Source organism: Typha latifolia, chromosome 12, assembly GCF_019914945.1.
Source record: "Typha latifolia isolate L0001 chromosome 12, TyphaL0001v2, whole genome shotgun sequence".
Taxonomy (NCBI): domain Eukaryota; kingdom Viridiplantae; phylum Streptophyta; class Magnoliopsida; order Poales; family Typhaceae; genus Typha; species Typha latifolia.
Genome location: NC_133097.1, coordinates 5667660 through 5682225, shown reverse-complemented (window position 1 = coordinate 5682225; position 14566 = coordinate 5667660). Strand labels below are relative to the sequence as shown.

Here is a 14566-nt window from a genome sequence, read left to right as displayed (position 1 = left end):
AATCCGCCAAAATTGAACCACGCTAAGCCCCGCTCGACTCTAGCCCGATATAATGATAGGCGATACGGGCTAGGCTTTTTCCCACCCAGCCCGATAGCTTGGCCAGTTTAACTCACATACAATCAGACATCTCTTTTTTTCTCAACTTCTAGATCTCTAGCTCACTTGGATTGGTATATTGCAAATGTTCTCTTTGAGGTACTCTATCAAACATGTTTAGCGCGAAAGCATGGGAAAGAAGGCTCGTGTGATGATAAAGGTGAAGAACATGTTGACGGAGATGATGTTTTGCACAGAAGATTGAATCTCCAAAAGGAATCTCTCTTTTCTAGACAAGGAGGTCCATTACATCTAATCTGAGCCTGATATCTTATAGGCTAGTGAGTGATTACAGAGTATAATATTTTAGCCCAGCTCGAGCCTAGCTCAAGTGACTCTTAGTTGGGCTAGCGAATAGAGGCCTAGCTCAGTCCGACCTAAAAACTTGGCTCGACCCACCCGCTGATTACCTCTAAGGGTATGTGGATCAGTAGAAGGGATAGATAAAAACAGACAAGAGATGTATACTTAAGAGAAGCTTTTAATAAAACTTTTCTTTAGATGATTTGGTCTTTTTACAAATGAGAGAAGCCTTGCTTTTATAGGCTCTAAGTAGTAACTCAGCTACTCAAATTAACCTCATAATAATTCATGATTCTCTCTTTTACAAAGAAACCTTTACAATGTCCTTTTCATCCTTATGTTTCTCACGCACTTAATAGATAAGTTAGAGAAGTTTCTACATAAGAACTAAAATACATAAATTTCTAACATTCCCCAGTAATGCACTTTTCTTCACCACTCCAATGAGTTCCTGTAGGTAGAAGAATCTTCCCGACGATATGTTCTTCACTGCTACAATATTATGATCGAGTTTCAACTGCTTCTACGATAAAATGGTATTTGATAGCTATGTGTTTGGTTTGATCATGATTCACTGAATTCTTCCACATAGCAATAGTTGGATTATTGTCACAGTATAATACCATTCTTCTTTACATTTTACCAGTATCTTCTGGTATCTGTTTTAGCCGTATGCCTTTGCCGTTTCTACATATTCAGTTTTTGCCGATGAAAAGTGCAGCTATCTTTTGCTTCTTAGAAGCTCATGAACATATGCCAGATCCATATGAAAACATCCAACCCAATCACTACTGTGTACCCAAATAATTTTGGGTCTTTTATCACCTTTTATCATATGACATAGTCAAGAGTACCCTACAAGTATCTTTAAACTTTTTTAGCAATACTGAAGTGATTTTGACTTCGATCTTGCATAAACATGGACAGTAAGCTTGCGGCATACATAATATCCCACCTTCCAATTCAAATCCGATGGGTGGAGTTATTAGTTTTTTTTAGCTCCGTCGTCTCTTTTACCGACCAACTCTAGTATAGTTGGTAGGTGCATTCCTAATAATCAAGGAGACCATGGGTTCAACTCTAACCCCAAATAATATTGTGGAGAAATTATTTAATGGTTAGTGGTTTGGTAGTTTGGCTCGATTCAGTTGATGGCTTGACAGTGCGGTTAGCTTGAAGGAATAGCTTGACAACGCAACGGCTTAAAGAAAATCTCAGCGGTGTTTGGTTTGGAGTAATTGTTCGGCGACGCATATGGCTTGAAACCTAGATTAGGCAACTAAAAGCTCGGTGGGGCCTAAGTGCCTCTGTATCTAGGGAGGATTGGCCCTTTGTCCGGTCCATATCTAGCCTTAGGACTCGTGAATGATCAAAAAATAATAAGCTCCATCATCTCCTTTTAATTTCTTATTTAGTATAAGTGTAGTCATCCATGCACCACCTCTCTCACTTTTCCGAATTTTGGTAGAATATCTGCTGAGCTTTAAATTTCTTATACATCAAAAGCTTCACTTTTCTCCTATAAGTAATCCATGTCACTACTGTCTAATCGTCGACAAAAATAATAAAGTACTTGCTTTGGTGAATGACAATGTCTGCATTTTACTGCATATATTTGTGCAAACAAGCTCTAAGATGCTTTTGCTCTTCACGTTCAATCTGTAGGAAATAATGAGTATTAGTCTTTTCCCAGACTTGCTCTCTTTATTGAGCAATCCATATACCATGTCTTTTGGGTTAAGCAACTTTAGCCCTTTGAAGTTAAGATGGCAATATCTTTTATGCCATAACTATGTTTCATCTATGGCATCACTTTTCAACGAATTATGTGATGCATAATTAAATTCAATAGGAAACTTGATATTGTTTGATTTGCCTTATAAATTCTACTTCTCAAATATTTTTTAAGCATCAGACTTATCTTGAACCAATTGTCTAATACTTAACCTGTCTCTTATATATCTTCCTTTCATTATTTCAACCATTTTAGTGCCCTTTTGCTTGCACAAGTGAGTTGTTTCTCATTAGTATCTTCGAAATCACTGAAGAATCTACATCGATGAAAATCTTTTCATCTCCAAACATGTGATGACTACTGTCATTATCAAGATACCAAATATTTTCTTTCTTTCTTGTGAAGCAGACTACCATGCATAAAATAAATTTCCTTCACTATACGTTTCTTCAAAAGAAATTTACTTACTAGCACTTTGTTTGAGCCTGACCATACTTTTGCAGTTGTAATATTGCTTTTAGTACTACAACAATTGGAAGTAGCATGATTTGATTTCTTCTAAATTTTGCAATAATATTTCTATATTCTTTCATATATTGATATAGATCTCTCCTTTTCTTTGTTATTCCTTTCTTCTGATAATTTTCTCCATCCTTCTTAGAGAAGTTTTGAGATCTTTAAGATGCAATTAAACTTTCAATAGACTGATCCATATCTCTCAATATCTTTTGCTCATGAGAAAGTAGAGAACCCATTAATTCTTGAACTTACAAAGTAGATAAATCTTTAGCATCCATTCATTATAGCTGCAACTACATAGTTATATTATTCTAGTAGGCTATTAAGAATTTTCTCTACTATCTTTCGAGTAGTAACTTTTTCTCCCATAAGACTACATATTATTTAACAATTTATATGACCTTAGAAAAGCAATCAGTCATGAAATATATATCGATCATTTTTCAAAATTTTCAATTTACTTATCAAAGTTTAATTTGATACTTATGACCTTTGCTATTCCCATGAAATACTTCTTTTAGGATATCCTATGTCTCATTTACTTTTGAGGCTTCAGAGATGAGGTTGATTATTCTATTCTATAAGGTGTTTCCATAGTCTTTCTCCGAATTATCGCTCTTTTCAAAAAGCTTGGAATTCATTCTCGAAGTCGAAAAAAGATCACCGGAGTCGAAGGAATGGGGCCTGAATATGCTAATCAACCCTAAAATCTTGGAAACAAGATAGTACCTCCTCAACATGAAACCTGATTGGAAAAGGAGGATGACATTTTTTAACAAAAATGGGAATATTGTAGTCCTATAAGATACAATGCCTTTGCATTCTTTGTCCTACTTGTGTTTAGCCTATCCTTCTCTGCATTTGAGAGTTGGCTATCATCTTCATGCTCCATGCTGTTTATTTCCACCGTGGAACAAAATTGTGATCCCGAAATAAATTATTCTAACAAATTTATTGTGATCAAAATTAAAATATAATACAATATAAACAAAGACACATACTTTGCGAAATGCTGATGCTCTTTGGGTTTAGTTGCAACCGTTATATAGGTAGTTTTAATATCAAATTAAGAAGCACATACCTGTTGGAATCAACCAACATATATAGCTATTAAGTCCTTTGAGATTGTAATTAATTATAGAGTGGACTAGTTAAGAACATTTTCTCAAAAACGACTAGTACTTAATATGTCTTAATTTGTATCCCCTATTTCTTTGAATTGGAAGCAACAATGGCTACATTTGTGGATTTGTTTCTTTTCCATTACTTGTGGATGCACAATGCACTATGGTAATGTGAATGAGATGGCTTACGATGATCTTTTAATATATGTAGGTTATATCTAAATAATGAGCAGGACTTATTGCATTTCACATCTCGTGAATCATATGGATACACTGGCATCTAAATGATAGAAGAAAATTTAATGATAGAAGGAAGGATACTAGCAGGTATATGTTTACTTTAGGTAGTGCATCAATTTCTTGTATTTCAAGGTTACAAAAGATTGTCACTTTGTAAACGGCGGAGATGTTAGCAGCTTCAAAAAACCAACAAAAAAATAATATGATTGGAGAACCTCTCGACGGAGTTGAAATGGAGCAGAAAGATTGTAATTTATATAGCGACAGTCAAAGCACATGCAATATATTTGGCAATGAATTTAGTATTTCATTTAAGGACAAAACACATTGATATCAAATATTATTTCATATGACAACATCTGGAGAATAAAACTTTGAAGCTAGTGAAGATTCATACAAGTAAGAAATTAACTGACATGTTAATAAAGATGGCCATTATAAAGAAGCTAAAGATGAACTCAGGTTCCATTAGTCTTCTAGGTTGAAGACAATGTTAAAATCCCACAAGTGGTTGAGCTTTGGTACATGTTGAGGTCTCGTTTTTCACAAGTCATGCATCCATGAAGTGAGATTAGTCTCCAAGTAAGAGATTGTTGAGGTGTGGAGACTGAATCAGACTTAGTTGGGTGTTTGAACAAACTAGGCCTTTGAACATCAGTTCTAGAGAACAAACATCTAATAGGCATCACAACAGATAACAAAGAGTCTAGAAAGCTAATATTATTTGGGAATTCAAAAGTTGTAATAGATGTTTAAACATGTCGTCTAGTTTTCTTCTCCCTTTATCATCAGGCAGTCAAATGCCATTGTGAATCCTAGTTGGTCAAGTTAGGTTTTTTTTTGAAAACCTAATATATTATTTGAATCTCTAAAGGTACGAACAAGAAATTATGGAAAATCTCGAGAGCTTTGTAGAGAGAGAAAGGGGAATAATGTGAAGTTTTTAGTTTTTGTCTGAGATGCTTTCTCCTACGGGTGCAAACAGATTGGATACCGGTCACATCCATATTCATATTTTGGGTCTGAATATGACCGACAGAAAAAATTAAATCATATCCTAACTAAATAGATACGTATAATTTTTAGATACGAATCGAATAATTTTTAGATATAGAATTAGATCTTAATTAAATTATAGTTATTAATAATAATATCAATATTCATCATTTAAATAAGTAAATTAAAAATTGTAAATCATTCAAAAGATATGTGGTTAACGGAATATCCGATATTTATATCTGTATTAGACAAATTATAGGATTAGATCTTAATTGAATTATAGACAAATTAAGACATTTATTTTAGAGATAATTAACACAAAATGTTAAGATTTCAAAAAAAATATTGTTTTACATGTCAAATACATATAAATTTAACAAAATCAATTTCTAGTAATAATATAGAACACATTATTAATAACAATATCAATATTCATCATTTAAATAAGTAAATTAAAAACTGTAAATCATTCAAAAGATATGTGGTTAACCGAATATCCGATATTTATATCTGTATTAAACAAATTATATCCGACATGTATCTGTTATCCGGGTTTTTTACCTATATCTAAATCTGTATCCAGGATTTTTTTTTCAAAAATTCTATATATATATGAATCCATATCTGGGTCGAGTAAGAATTTTTTATCCAAATCCGTATTAGAGTTAATCCAACCCGTTTTCACCCCTACCTTCTCCCATTCGTAATCGGGTTGAGAGGCATTTTCCTCTTTGTAATCACTTCTCATTTTATATAGTGAAATCGGTGGGATCACCATGGGCTTAACCCTAGCTGGGTGAACCACGTAAGGTCTCTCCTTTGCTTGTGATTGTTTTTCTTTCTTCTTGCTTTTCATTTTTCATTTCCCAACACTTCCATGGGTTTGGCATGAACCTTACTTTTTATGAGCTTGATAAGGATCGATCCAAGGGAAGCTTATCGGTTGTAGCCTACTAGTTCTCGCAGTGTTCATAAGAGAGAAGCTAATCGCATCGACTAAAACATCATGTCCATCCACATTGTCAATGATCTAATTCCTATGCTGCAAAATGTTGCTGCTCTATGGGTTTAGTTGCTATATACTTGTTGTATAGCTAGCTCTGACATCAAATTAAGAAACAAACACTTGCTAGATCGAATCAACCGATATATATAGTTAGTAAGGCTTTCCAGATTGTACGTAGTAAACTATAGAATGGACTAAGTTAAGAATTAACCTTTTCCTAAGAATGACTAATACTTGTTGTGTCTCTTTTGTATCCCTTTTTTTCCGATTGGAAGCAACAATAGATACGTCCATCGATTTGCTCTCTTTTCTTTAGTTATAGTTGTATAATTTCACTATGGTTATCTGGACGAGATGACTTAGGATGACCTCTCAATATATATAGGTCAAGATCAGCCTCAGATCGGACTTCAAATCTCTATATTTAGAGCCCCATACGAGCATCTCCAAATGAGGGCTTTATATTTGGAGCCCGACTCGGTCTATATTGGCTCCACTTGCGACATTGGGTTTATTGGGATGAGCCTCTTTATCTAGTTGAGTTTTGTTAGAAGAAATAAGATTATTTTTTTTCAATTGTTACGAACCGGCTTGACCCGATCCGAAACAGTTTTGGACTCGATTAGGCTCATAACTTTAGAAGGGATCTGCGAACAATCCAACTGATGGATCTTCCTAAATTTTAGATATGTTGTCGCTCTTTACAACGAATCTAAGATCACAGATTTGGGTGGTTAGATCTTGAGATATCAACCGAACAGTGGTCGAAGGTCAATTAAACCCTAGCTTGATAGTCCTTCAATGGCTAGATAGATGCTAGGTTAATTTCTTGATGTAAAAGAGGAGAAGTTGTTGTAGAAGAGGGGGATTAGAAGTTAGAGGAGGTCGACCAAAGACTTAGGCGGTGGAAGAAAGGAGGTGGAAGAGAGTGCCAATAGCCAATTGAGAAAGAGATAAATGCACAATGCCAATTTTAATTATCAAATTAACTCTAATTAGGGTCTCCTCCATATATTTATAGAGGCTGACCCTAGAGACCCATAAACTAAGTTTAAAAAACTCTAACAAACCAACAACTTTCACCGCGATGCGTTCAAAAGCGTCCGATCACGTTCAAACGTGGAATTACAGTTCCCTATCATTACAAACGCAGGCGTTCGAACGATCACATTCGAATGGCTCGATTCCATTCAAATGCTCAATTTGTGTTCTTCATTTTCGCGAACACTTGTAGGCATTTGCATACCCATTCGAACACGGTCCCTACGATCGAATGCCCCTCGGCAAAAATTATTTTATTTCTTCTAACAAAACTCAACTAGATAAATAGACTCATCCCAATAAACACAATGTCGCGAGTGAAGACAATATGGACCGAGTCGTATCAGAGCTCAAATATAGCTAAGAGCCTCGTGCACTACAATGCACACCAAGCTTTATATTTATTAAAATATATATCTATTTTAAATCACCTCTTAGTGTTATTATTTTTTAATAAAAAAATATATGGTTAAAAAACTCTTATCGACATCTTTAAAATAAGATTACTTAGTATTTCAAGAAAAAGAATAATGATTTGATATCCATGAAATAGGCTTCAAATTTAAAGCCCGCTGCATTAGGGGTTCTAAATTTGGAGCCCCAAATAGAGTCCAGTTAACTCCAAATTTAGACCTAGATTTGGACTTAGCACTATAGCTAGGTCCAAATTTGGAGCCCCGTCAAAAAATTTTGGAGCCATACTTTTAAAATTCTAAATTTGTCCTATAAATATTTAATTCAACGATTTTAATTTTTATATGTATGTTTTATTAAATAATCATTAAACTAAATATATAATTAGTTTTACTAATCAGTTTTTAATAAAAATAGTACCATTGGAAAGGTCTTATTGAGATCTTTAAAATAAGTCTAATATTAAATTATTTTTAAGTTAATTTAAAATTTAAAATTTAAAATTATATAATAAATATATATTTTTAATATTTAAAATCGATGTGTCCTAAAATTACTTGAATAATGACTCAAATTATTTTTCAATGTAAATACTAAATATTAAAATACATCAAATATGAAATATATCATATATGAAATATAATTTTGAGTCACTTACGACGGATGCACTTTACATCAAATATAAAATATATCAAATAAAAATTACATTAAAAATTATATTCTTTCATTTCTATGCCTCTATAATAAGTGTTCAGTAAGTGTATTCTCCCCCTAAATATTTGTTTAAGCATTCATTATAAATTTCATATGTATCTTTGTTATGAATCGGCTTTATCCAATTTGTAGCGGTTCTAGATAGATTTGAGAACGTAACTTTGGAAAGATATTACGGAGGATCTAGTCCTGAGAGGGAACTTTCCAACAAATCTTGTTTCACATAAATTGGATGTGTAGATCGAAAGATATCTTCTAAAAGGTAGACAAATATCATAGAGTCAAACCTACGAAATTCAAGTTTGCACGGGATTTGAGATCCATGGGTGGAGGCACGGATTCTTAGGTGTAGGATAGAGGTGATGATGGATTGAAGGCGAGTAGTTGATGGAGATGACTCGACAATAAATAATGGTGGTGGTGGCTTGCGAATGCGACAGATGGTTGAAGGTTATAATTGGCCTACAATTATGGTAGCAGTAAAGATAAAAATCGTAAAGGAGGTAGAGACGGTTAAAAGAGAGACGAAAGAGGAGAAGTAGGCTTGCCCTATGGGACTAAGGGATCAACGGAAGAGGGAGATTAAAAACTAGACAAGACATTACCAATGGAAGAAGTGGCGCTAGTTAGTAAAGAGAGAGGAGCGAGATGTAAAAGCTGACGGCCTAGTTGAGAGAGATGCCAAGGCAAAAGTCAATTAATTTTTCATTCTAAGCATGCCTAAGATACAAGCCATAATGCTCTATTTATAGAAATTAAATTAAAAAGTTCTATACAAATTTAACCAAACCAGTTTTCCTATCTTCTCGGACTAACTCTTCATTTCGTCGTAGATAGATTCCGAATCTAGAGAAGTCGTAAAGATCAAAATTGTAGATCTGGAGGTTGGCAATCTTATCCAATTGGTTTGATATTATTTTAGCTAATTAAATAAAATCCTGACCTACTAAGGCGTAAACCAAATAAGTAAATAAGATAACTAGATTCAATCCATTGAGTCCAATGTCTTTTGAGGTGATCCAATCTGATCCAAATCGCATCAATCTTTTATATAGTCTAATTATTTAAACTAAGTGTATTTATAATTTCACAAAAATAGTATTGTTGGAAATGTTTCATCAGGACCTTTAAAATAAGACTAACATTAAATTATTTTAGAGTTATTTTAAAATTTTGATATTATAAATTATAAAATTAATATCTTTTTTATTTATTATCTAAAATAGAAAAATATCTTGAAATTCTTCGGACAATGACCCAAAATTATTCTTCATAAAATATATCAAATACAAAATATATTATTTTGTTAAATAAATTATATTTATTTATTTCCTTATCTTTGCTATAAGTGTTAAATTAGCCATTTCAAAGCTCAAAATAAGAATACATATCTTGGATCTTCCTATGTGAAGCGACGAATCGTTAAAATCGTTTATCATCATTGATCTTTTAAATTAGTAATTTAAAATTACTTTTAAAACTATTGAATATTACTCTTATTTTAGATATCTCAATAAGATTTTTCTAACCATATATTACTTATTAAAAAATTGTAATATTAAGGGGCCACATTAATTGATTAAAAATATAATATATAAATATATATGTTATCATAATACATGCACTCCGCTCTAAGGCAACTTAGCGGTCGGTTAAAGACCCAACCCTAATCTCTAATTATTAAGCTTGTTTAAATAGGTCCCTAAAATATTAAGAAAATGGCTACAACGATAAAGCCAACAAAAAAAATCTTATATTAACCGAGAGTGGTATAGTTTCCAGTGCACAATCGCTAGTGCAATCATAAAGAGAAGAATAAAAATGAATAAGGAATAGATAATGGTGATATTAGATAGTTTCAAATTATACACAGTATTATTTTTTTCTTCTCCTCATCTAAGAGTTCAAATAACAAGAATAATCTAAATTTAAAATGAAATCTTCTAATATATCTACGTTAAAAAGTGTGCATCATAAAGATATTCGAATGCCGTTTTAGACAGAGGATGACGATTCGGCCGACATGGGCATTGTTCCATATGCGGCGTAATGTAATCGTACACATCGTTGCTTTTAGATCCTAGTCCAAATTTTTTCTTGTCAAGATCAAATAGAATAATAATCTTGTCCAAGATTGATTTTATATAATTTTTCTTTCTTTTTCCACGATAATTATATTTTAGAAGTCGTCAACTATTATCTATTTCCACGTAGATTATTTTTTCAGAGATATTTGGTCTATTAATTATGTAAAAGACTATTGATTAATTTCTCTATTAACAACTATTGTGTGATTTCAAAAGAAAAACTCTGTTTTTTATAAGAACTCTGTTTTGGACAAATAGCTTTAATCTTATGGGCAATGTCAAGGATAGGTTACCAACTTACAGAGTATTAATATGGGTCTTTTTCCACCATTAGATCCTAATTTGAATTGGGTTATTGGGTTATCTATCAATTGAAAAATAAAATTGTATAATCTACCCTCCGAACTATTTATAATGCAACAATCTCACTCTTAATAGCGAGCCGAATCAGTTACATTTTAGATAATACATGGAATAAATTGTATATTTTTCTCTTCGGGTTGCAATGTGATACTAGGTCAAAATATAATTATCTCGAAGAATAACACTCAAACTATTTAGTATAATCCAAGTCTCTTTACATTGTTCTCTGATGTGATCTTTTCCTTGTGCCTGCTGGCCCAGTGATTTTATCCAAATAAATGCCCACTTGAAACTTTTACCATGTGTTGATGAACATCTTGCACAGATTGAATGCTCTCTGCTGACTGTTATTAAGAATAAGCATAAAGAAGAGATTCAAACCTTATCAGAATCTTATCAAGTTGATCCAGTAGATTGCCATACAAATATTCCTTATTCCATTAGTGAGTAGACACCTCAATTTTATCCCTAGTCCTTGTACAACTTTACAGTCGCAAAATGCACAGTCTATAGAAATCTACAATTACTCTACTGTTGCCTTTGTCAAAGCAATGATAAGAAGTCCTTCTCAGTGCACATATCTTAAGGATCTAATAAGAGAACTTATTCTTCTTCTTCTTCTTCTCGATCACTACTATATAAGCAATTCATATCACAACTCTACAACCATCATCTGCAAAGTCTTCCTGCAGGCTTCTTATATATTATATATAAATTTCTCTACGTATCCATTAATTAATCTATTAATGATGGATAAGGTGATGAAGTTAGCCTCGCAAAGAGCCGTCGTGATCTTTAGCGTGAGCTCCTGTTGCATGTGCCACACCACCATTAGGCTCTTCTGCGAGCTCGGCGTGAACGCTAGCGTCCACCAGCTCGATGAAGATCCGAAGGGAAGGGAGATGGAGAAGGCGCTCGTTAAGCTTCTCGGTAGCAGCCCCGCAGTGCCGACGGTGTTCATCGGCGGCAAGCTCATCGGTTCTACCGATAAGATCATGTCTCTGCATCTCGGTGGCGATCTAGTTCCGATACTCAAAAATGCCGGTGCTCTCTGGGTTTAGACTTTTAGAGGCGCGGCATGCTAGCTCTGATACCGTGTGAGAAAATAAATACTTTCTGTGCACAAATAGTTGCGAGGCTTTATCTTTGTCATAAACTATGTATTTCTCGAATTTTGAAGTGGAAGTTATATATCATTGCCTAGTTGATGTTGATTTCGCATTTGGACTGGCGTTGGCTGCTGTTTACTTTGCATGAAACTTCTCAGAGATACCCAGTATTTGGATAAGAGAGAAGAGAGCAGATTCTGAGGAAATTTGCCACATAGGTGGAAAGTGTTGTCACTGGATTATATTCCATTCTCTCTTTCAATGTATAGTAGGGTGAAGAGTCCAATGACATGGGCATGGTTTGCCATGCATGCATTCAAGAATGAAGAATCATGGCATCATTCATACAATCTCTTGTTTTTGCATCATTTGGATGCATATGTGGTTGGTTTTCTTGCTCTTGGATGATATATAATAACATCACTGAGATGAAAGCAAACTTAAGACAAACTGACAAAGAGCAGGTTCAGATGCTCACTGTGTGTTGAAGTGATTGACATGAGGAGAGAGAGATAGAGAGAGATTACCTAGAAAATGAAAGCCAGTGGGTTTTCCATTTGCCCACTGTCTTCTGAAGTGATTGGGATGACAAGAAAGAGGATATGTGTCATTCATCAGAAATAAGCATCTAAAAAGTTTTTTTTTTTCCCGGCAGATATTTCATTCATGATTCAACCCACTTGACTTGATCTATGCTATGACAAAGGATATGGAAATTTTCTCAAGGATGCTCTACTTCTTCTTTTTTATTTCGTCTTTTCCCCTTTAAATTGCTCTACTTGAATGACGATCTACTTCTTCATAAGTCTGAAATGAGAATAACTATTTTCTTCAGCAATTAAATTTTCCACCTATGGGTCGATAGAACAAAATTGCATACTTGAGCTTAAAGTGAAAAAAAGAAGAAGGAAGATTGGAAATTAAGTTCTAGTTGGGTTGAATACCTAGCAGGTGCCCATTGATCGGAATTCGGTTTACTACCATGAGAGTAGCAGAACTAGCTCGATCTATCCGCCCCATCACAAGGCCTAACCTATAAAAGCAAATCTAGCCTAAGACATCCTTCTCATTTTCTCCTTTCTCCCTTCTTCCCTCATTGGTGAGCTTTTTCTTTCCCATCCTCCGCTACTAAGTACCTCTATCACCTCGCCATTAACGAGCACTTCTTCTACCTGGTCGTCTAGGTAGGCCAAAAAATAAGATATGTTCTTGATTTTTTGACCCAAACTTTCTAAGTGCATCTATGAAAACTTTTCATTTAAACTTTGGACACCCTTAGCGCAGATTCACTTCAGTTGTGTTCACTTGTGGAATAAGGCTAGAATAGATATTAATATTCTAATTTTTAATACTAGAAAAAAAAACTAATACTAGTAATAAGTTATTTTAATATTTAATTTAATATTAGGCTAAAAAGTAATAATTCTATTTAATGTGACATAAAGTTATATTACAAATTGTATTGAAGAATAATAAAATTGTACTCGAAATTGATGATGTTTTAAACCAAATGATGAAAATACCTATAGAACCCCGTGGATTGACTCGTCGAAGCATCCTATTCAATCAGGTTTATTTAATTTAAGTTTCATTAGGTATCTAATATTTTCTTCGTTTTCCTTTCCTCTTGGTTTCGTCAGAATTTCAGTTGATCAGCGACTTCGTGCCTCCGTGCACTGGTCTCAAATGTTTTCCCTCACGGGCTATTGCTGATGATACCCTTTGTGGGTTGTTCCGTCCCTCGGTGGAGGTTACACGTGGTAGCCTTCACTCATTTGACTTTTGAGTCATTTTTCGGTCACCACCATTGGTCTCTCCTCCTCTTGGCCATTAGAGAAGCTTCCCCTCCACAAGGGTTGTTGTGACCCAAGCCCAAGCTGATCTAGCCTAGCTAAGCAAAATCACTTGATCTGCTATTGGACTTACACACTATCCATCTTAGATTTGCTTATTTCCTTTAAGTTGTTCAATTAAGACCTTATGGCCTGTTGCATTTGCTTATTAGACTTAGTTGGTTTAAGTTTATTTATTAGCATTAGTCGGTCCAAATGAGGGTTAAACAACCTAATTCGAAGTTAGCCACCTATAAATTGTATTGTGCAACTCTTTTGTTCATTATGAAATGAATCGTCTAGTTTTAGCCCTAGGAGTAGCCATAATCTAAATAGCCTCCTCCAACTCCTCCGAAATTTCCCTCTACACCTCCACCAGGTTGGGGCCATCCTCTCTCGACCCCCAACAAGATAATTACTACACCTAGAAGCATCTGCAACTCCTTCAAATCCAAATCTACTTTTCTAGAAATTGGGCTACTACAATTAGTATCAGAGCCCTTCCTTCCTTGGAACATTTCCATGGCGCAAACCAGATCTAGAGCAGCAAGGACAGCATTAGATGAAGTTCCCCACACCTCTGAATCATTAGGTACTGAAGACACCTCTCCCCTAACGTCAACACCATCGAGAGACCAGGCAACTCTGACCATGGCGAACCACCTCCGGTCGCACCAACACCACTTGAGTGGCTAGCCTTCCTTTTGCAAGCGCATGATGTGAGAGAGAAGGAAACGATTGGAAAGCAAATTCGAAATTATGTTTTTCCTTATTCTTGATCGTCAAGGATCTCCTTCCATATTTGCACCAGCAACAATGACAAATGTAACAAATACTCAAGAGCGCTTAGGATTTCGTGCAGATCAAGACCTAGGGAATGCTTCCTAAGGCCCGGCCCAAGATGTACCTAGTTCATCTTATCGTGAAGCCTATGAGCTAGATCCAACGCCTAGGGTTCTTAATGAACTAGTTCAGTCTTAG

The 14566-nt window shown here is 34.5% G+C and overlaps 1 protein-coding gene across 1 annotated transcript; it reads left to right on the top strand.

Annotated features, from left to right (window-relative positions):
• Positions 1-11393: 11393 nt before the first annotated feature.
• On the top strand, positions 11394-11705 carry LOC140798972 (putative glutaredoxin-C14). The gene has a single exon (XM_073153065.1). It carries the CDS (start codon positions 11394-11396, stop codon positions 11703-11705), a length of 312 nt encoding a protein of 103 aa, XP_073009166.1.
• Positions 11706-14566: the final 2861 nt, after the last annotated feature.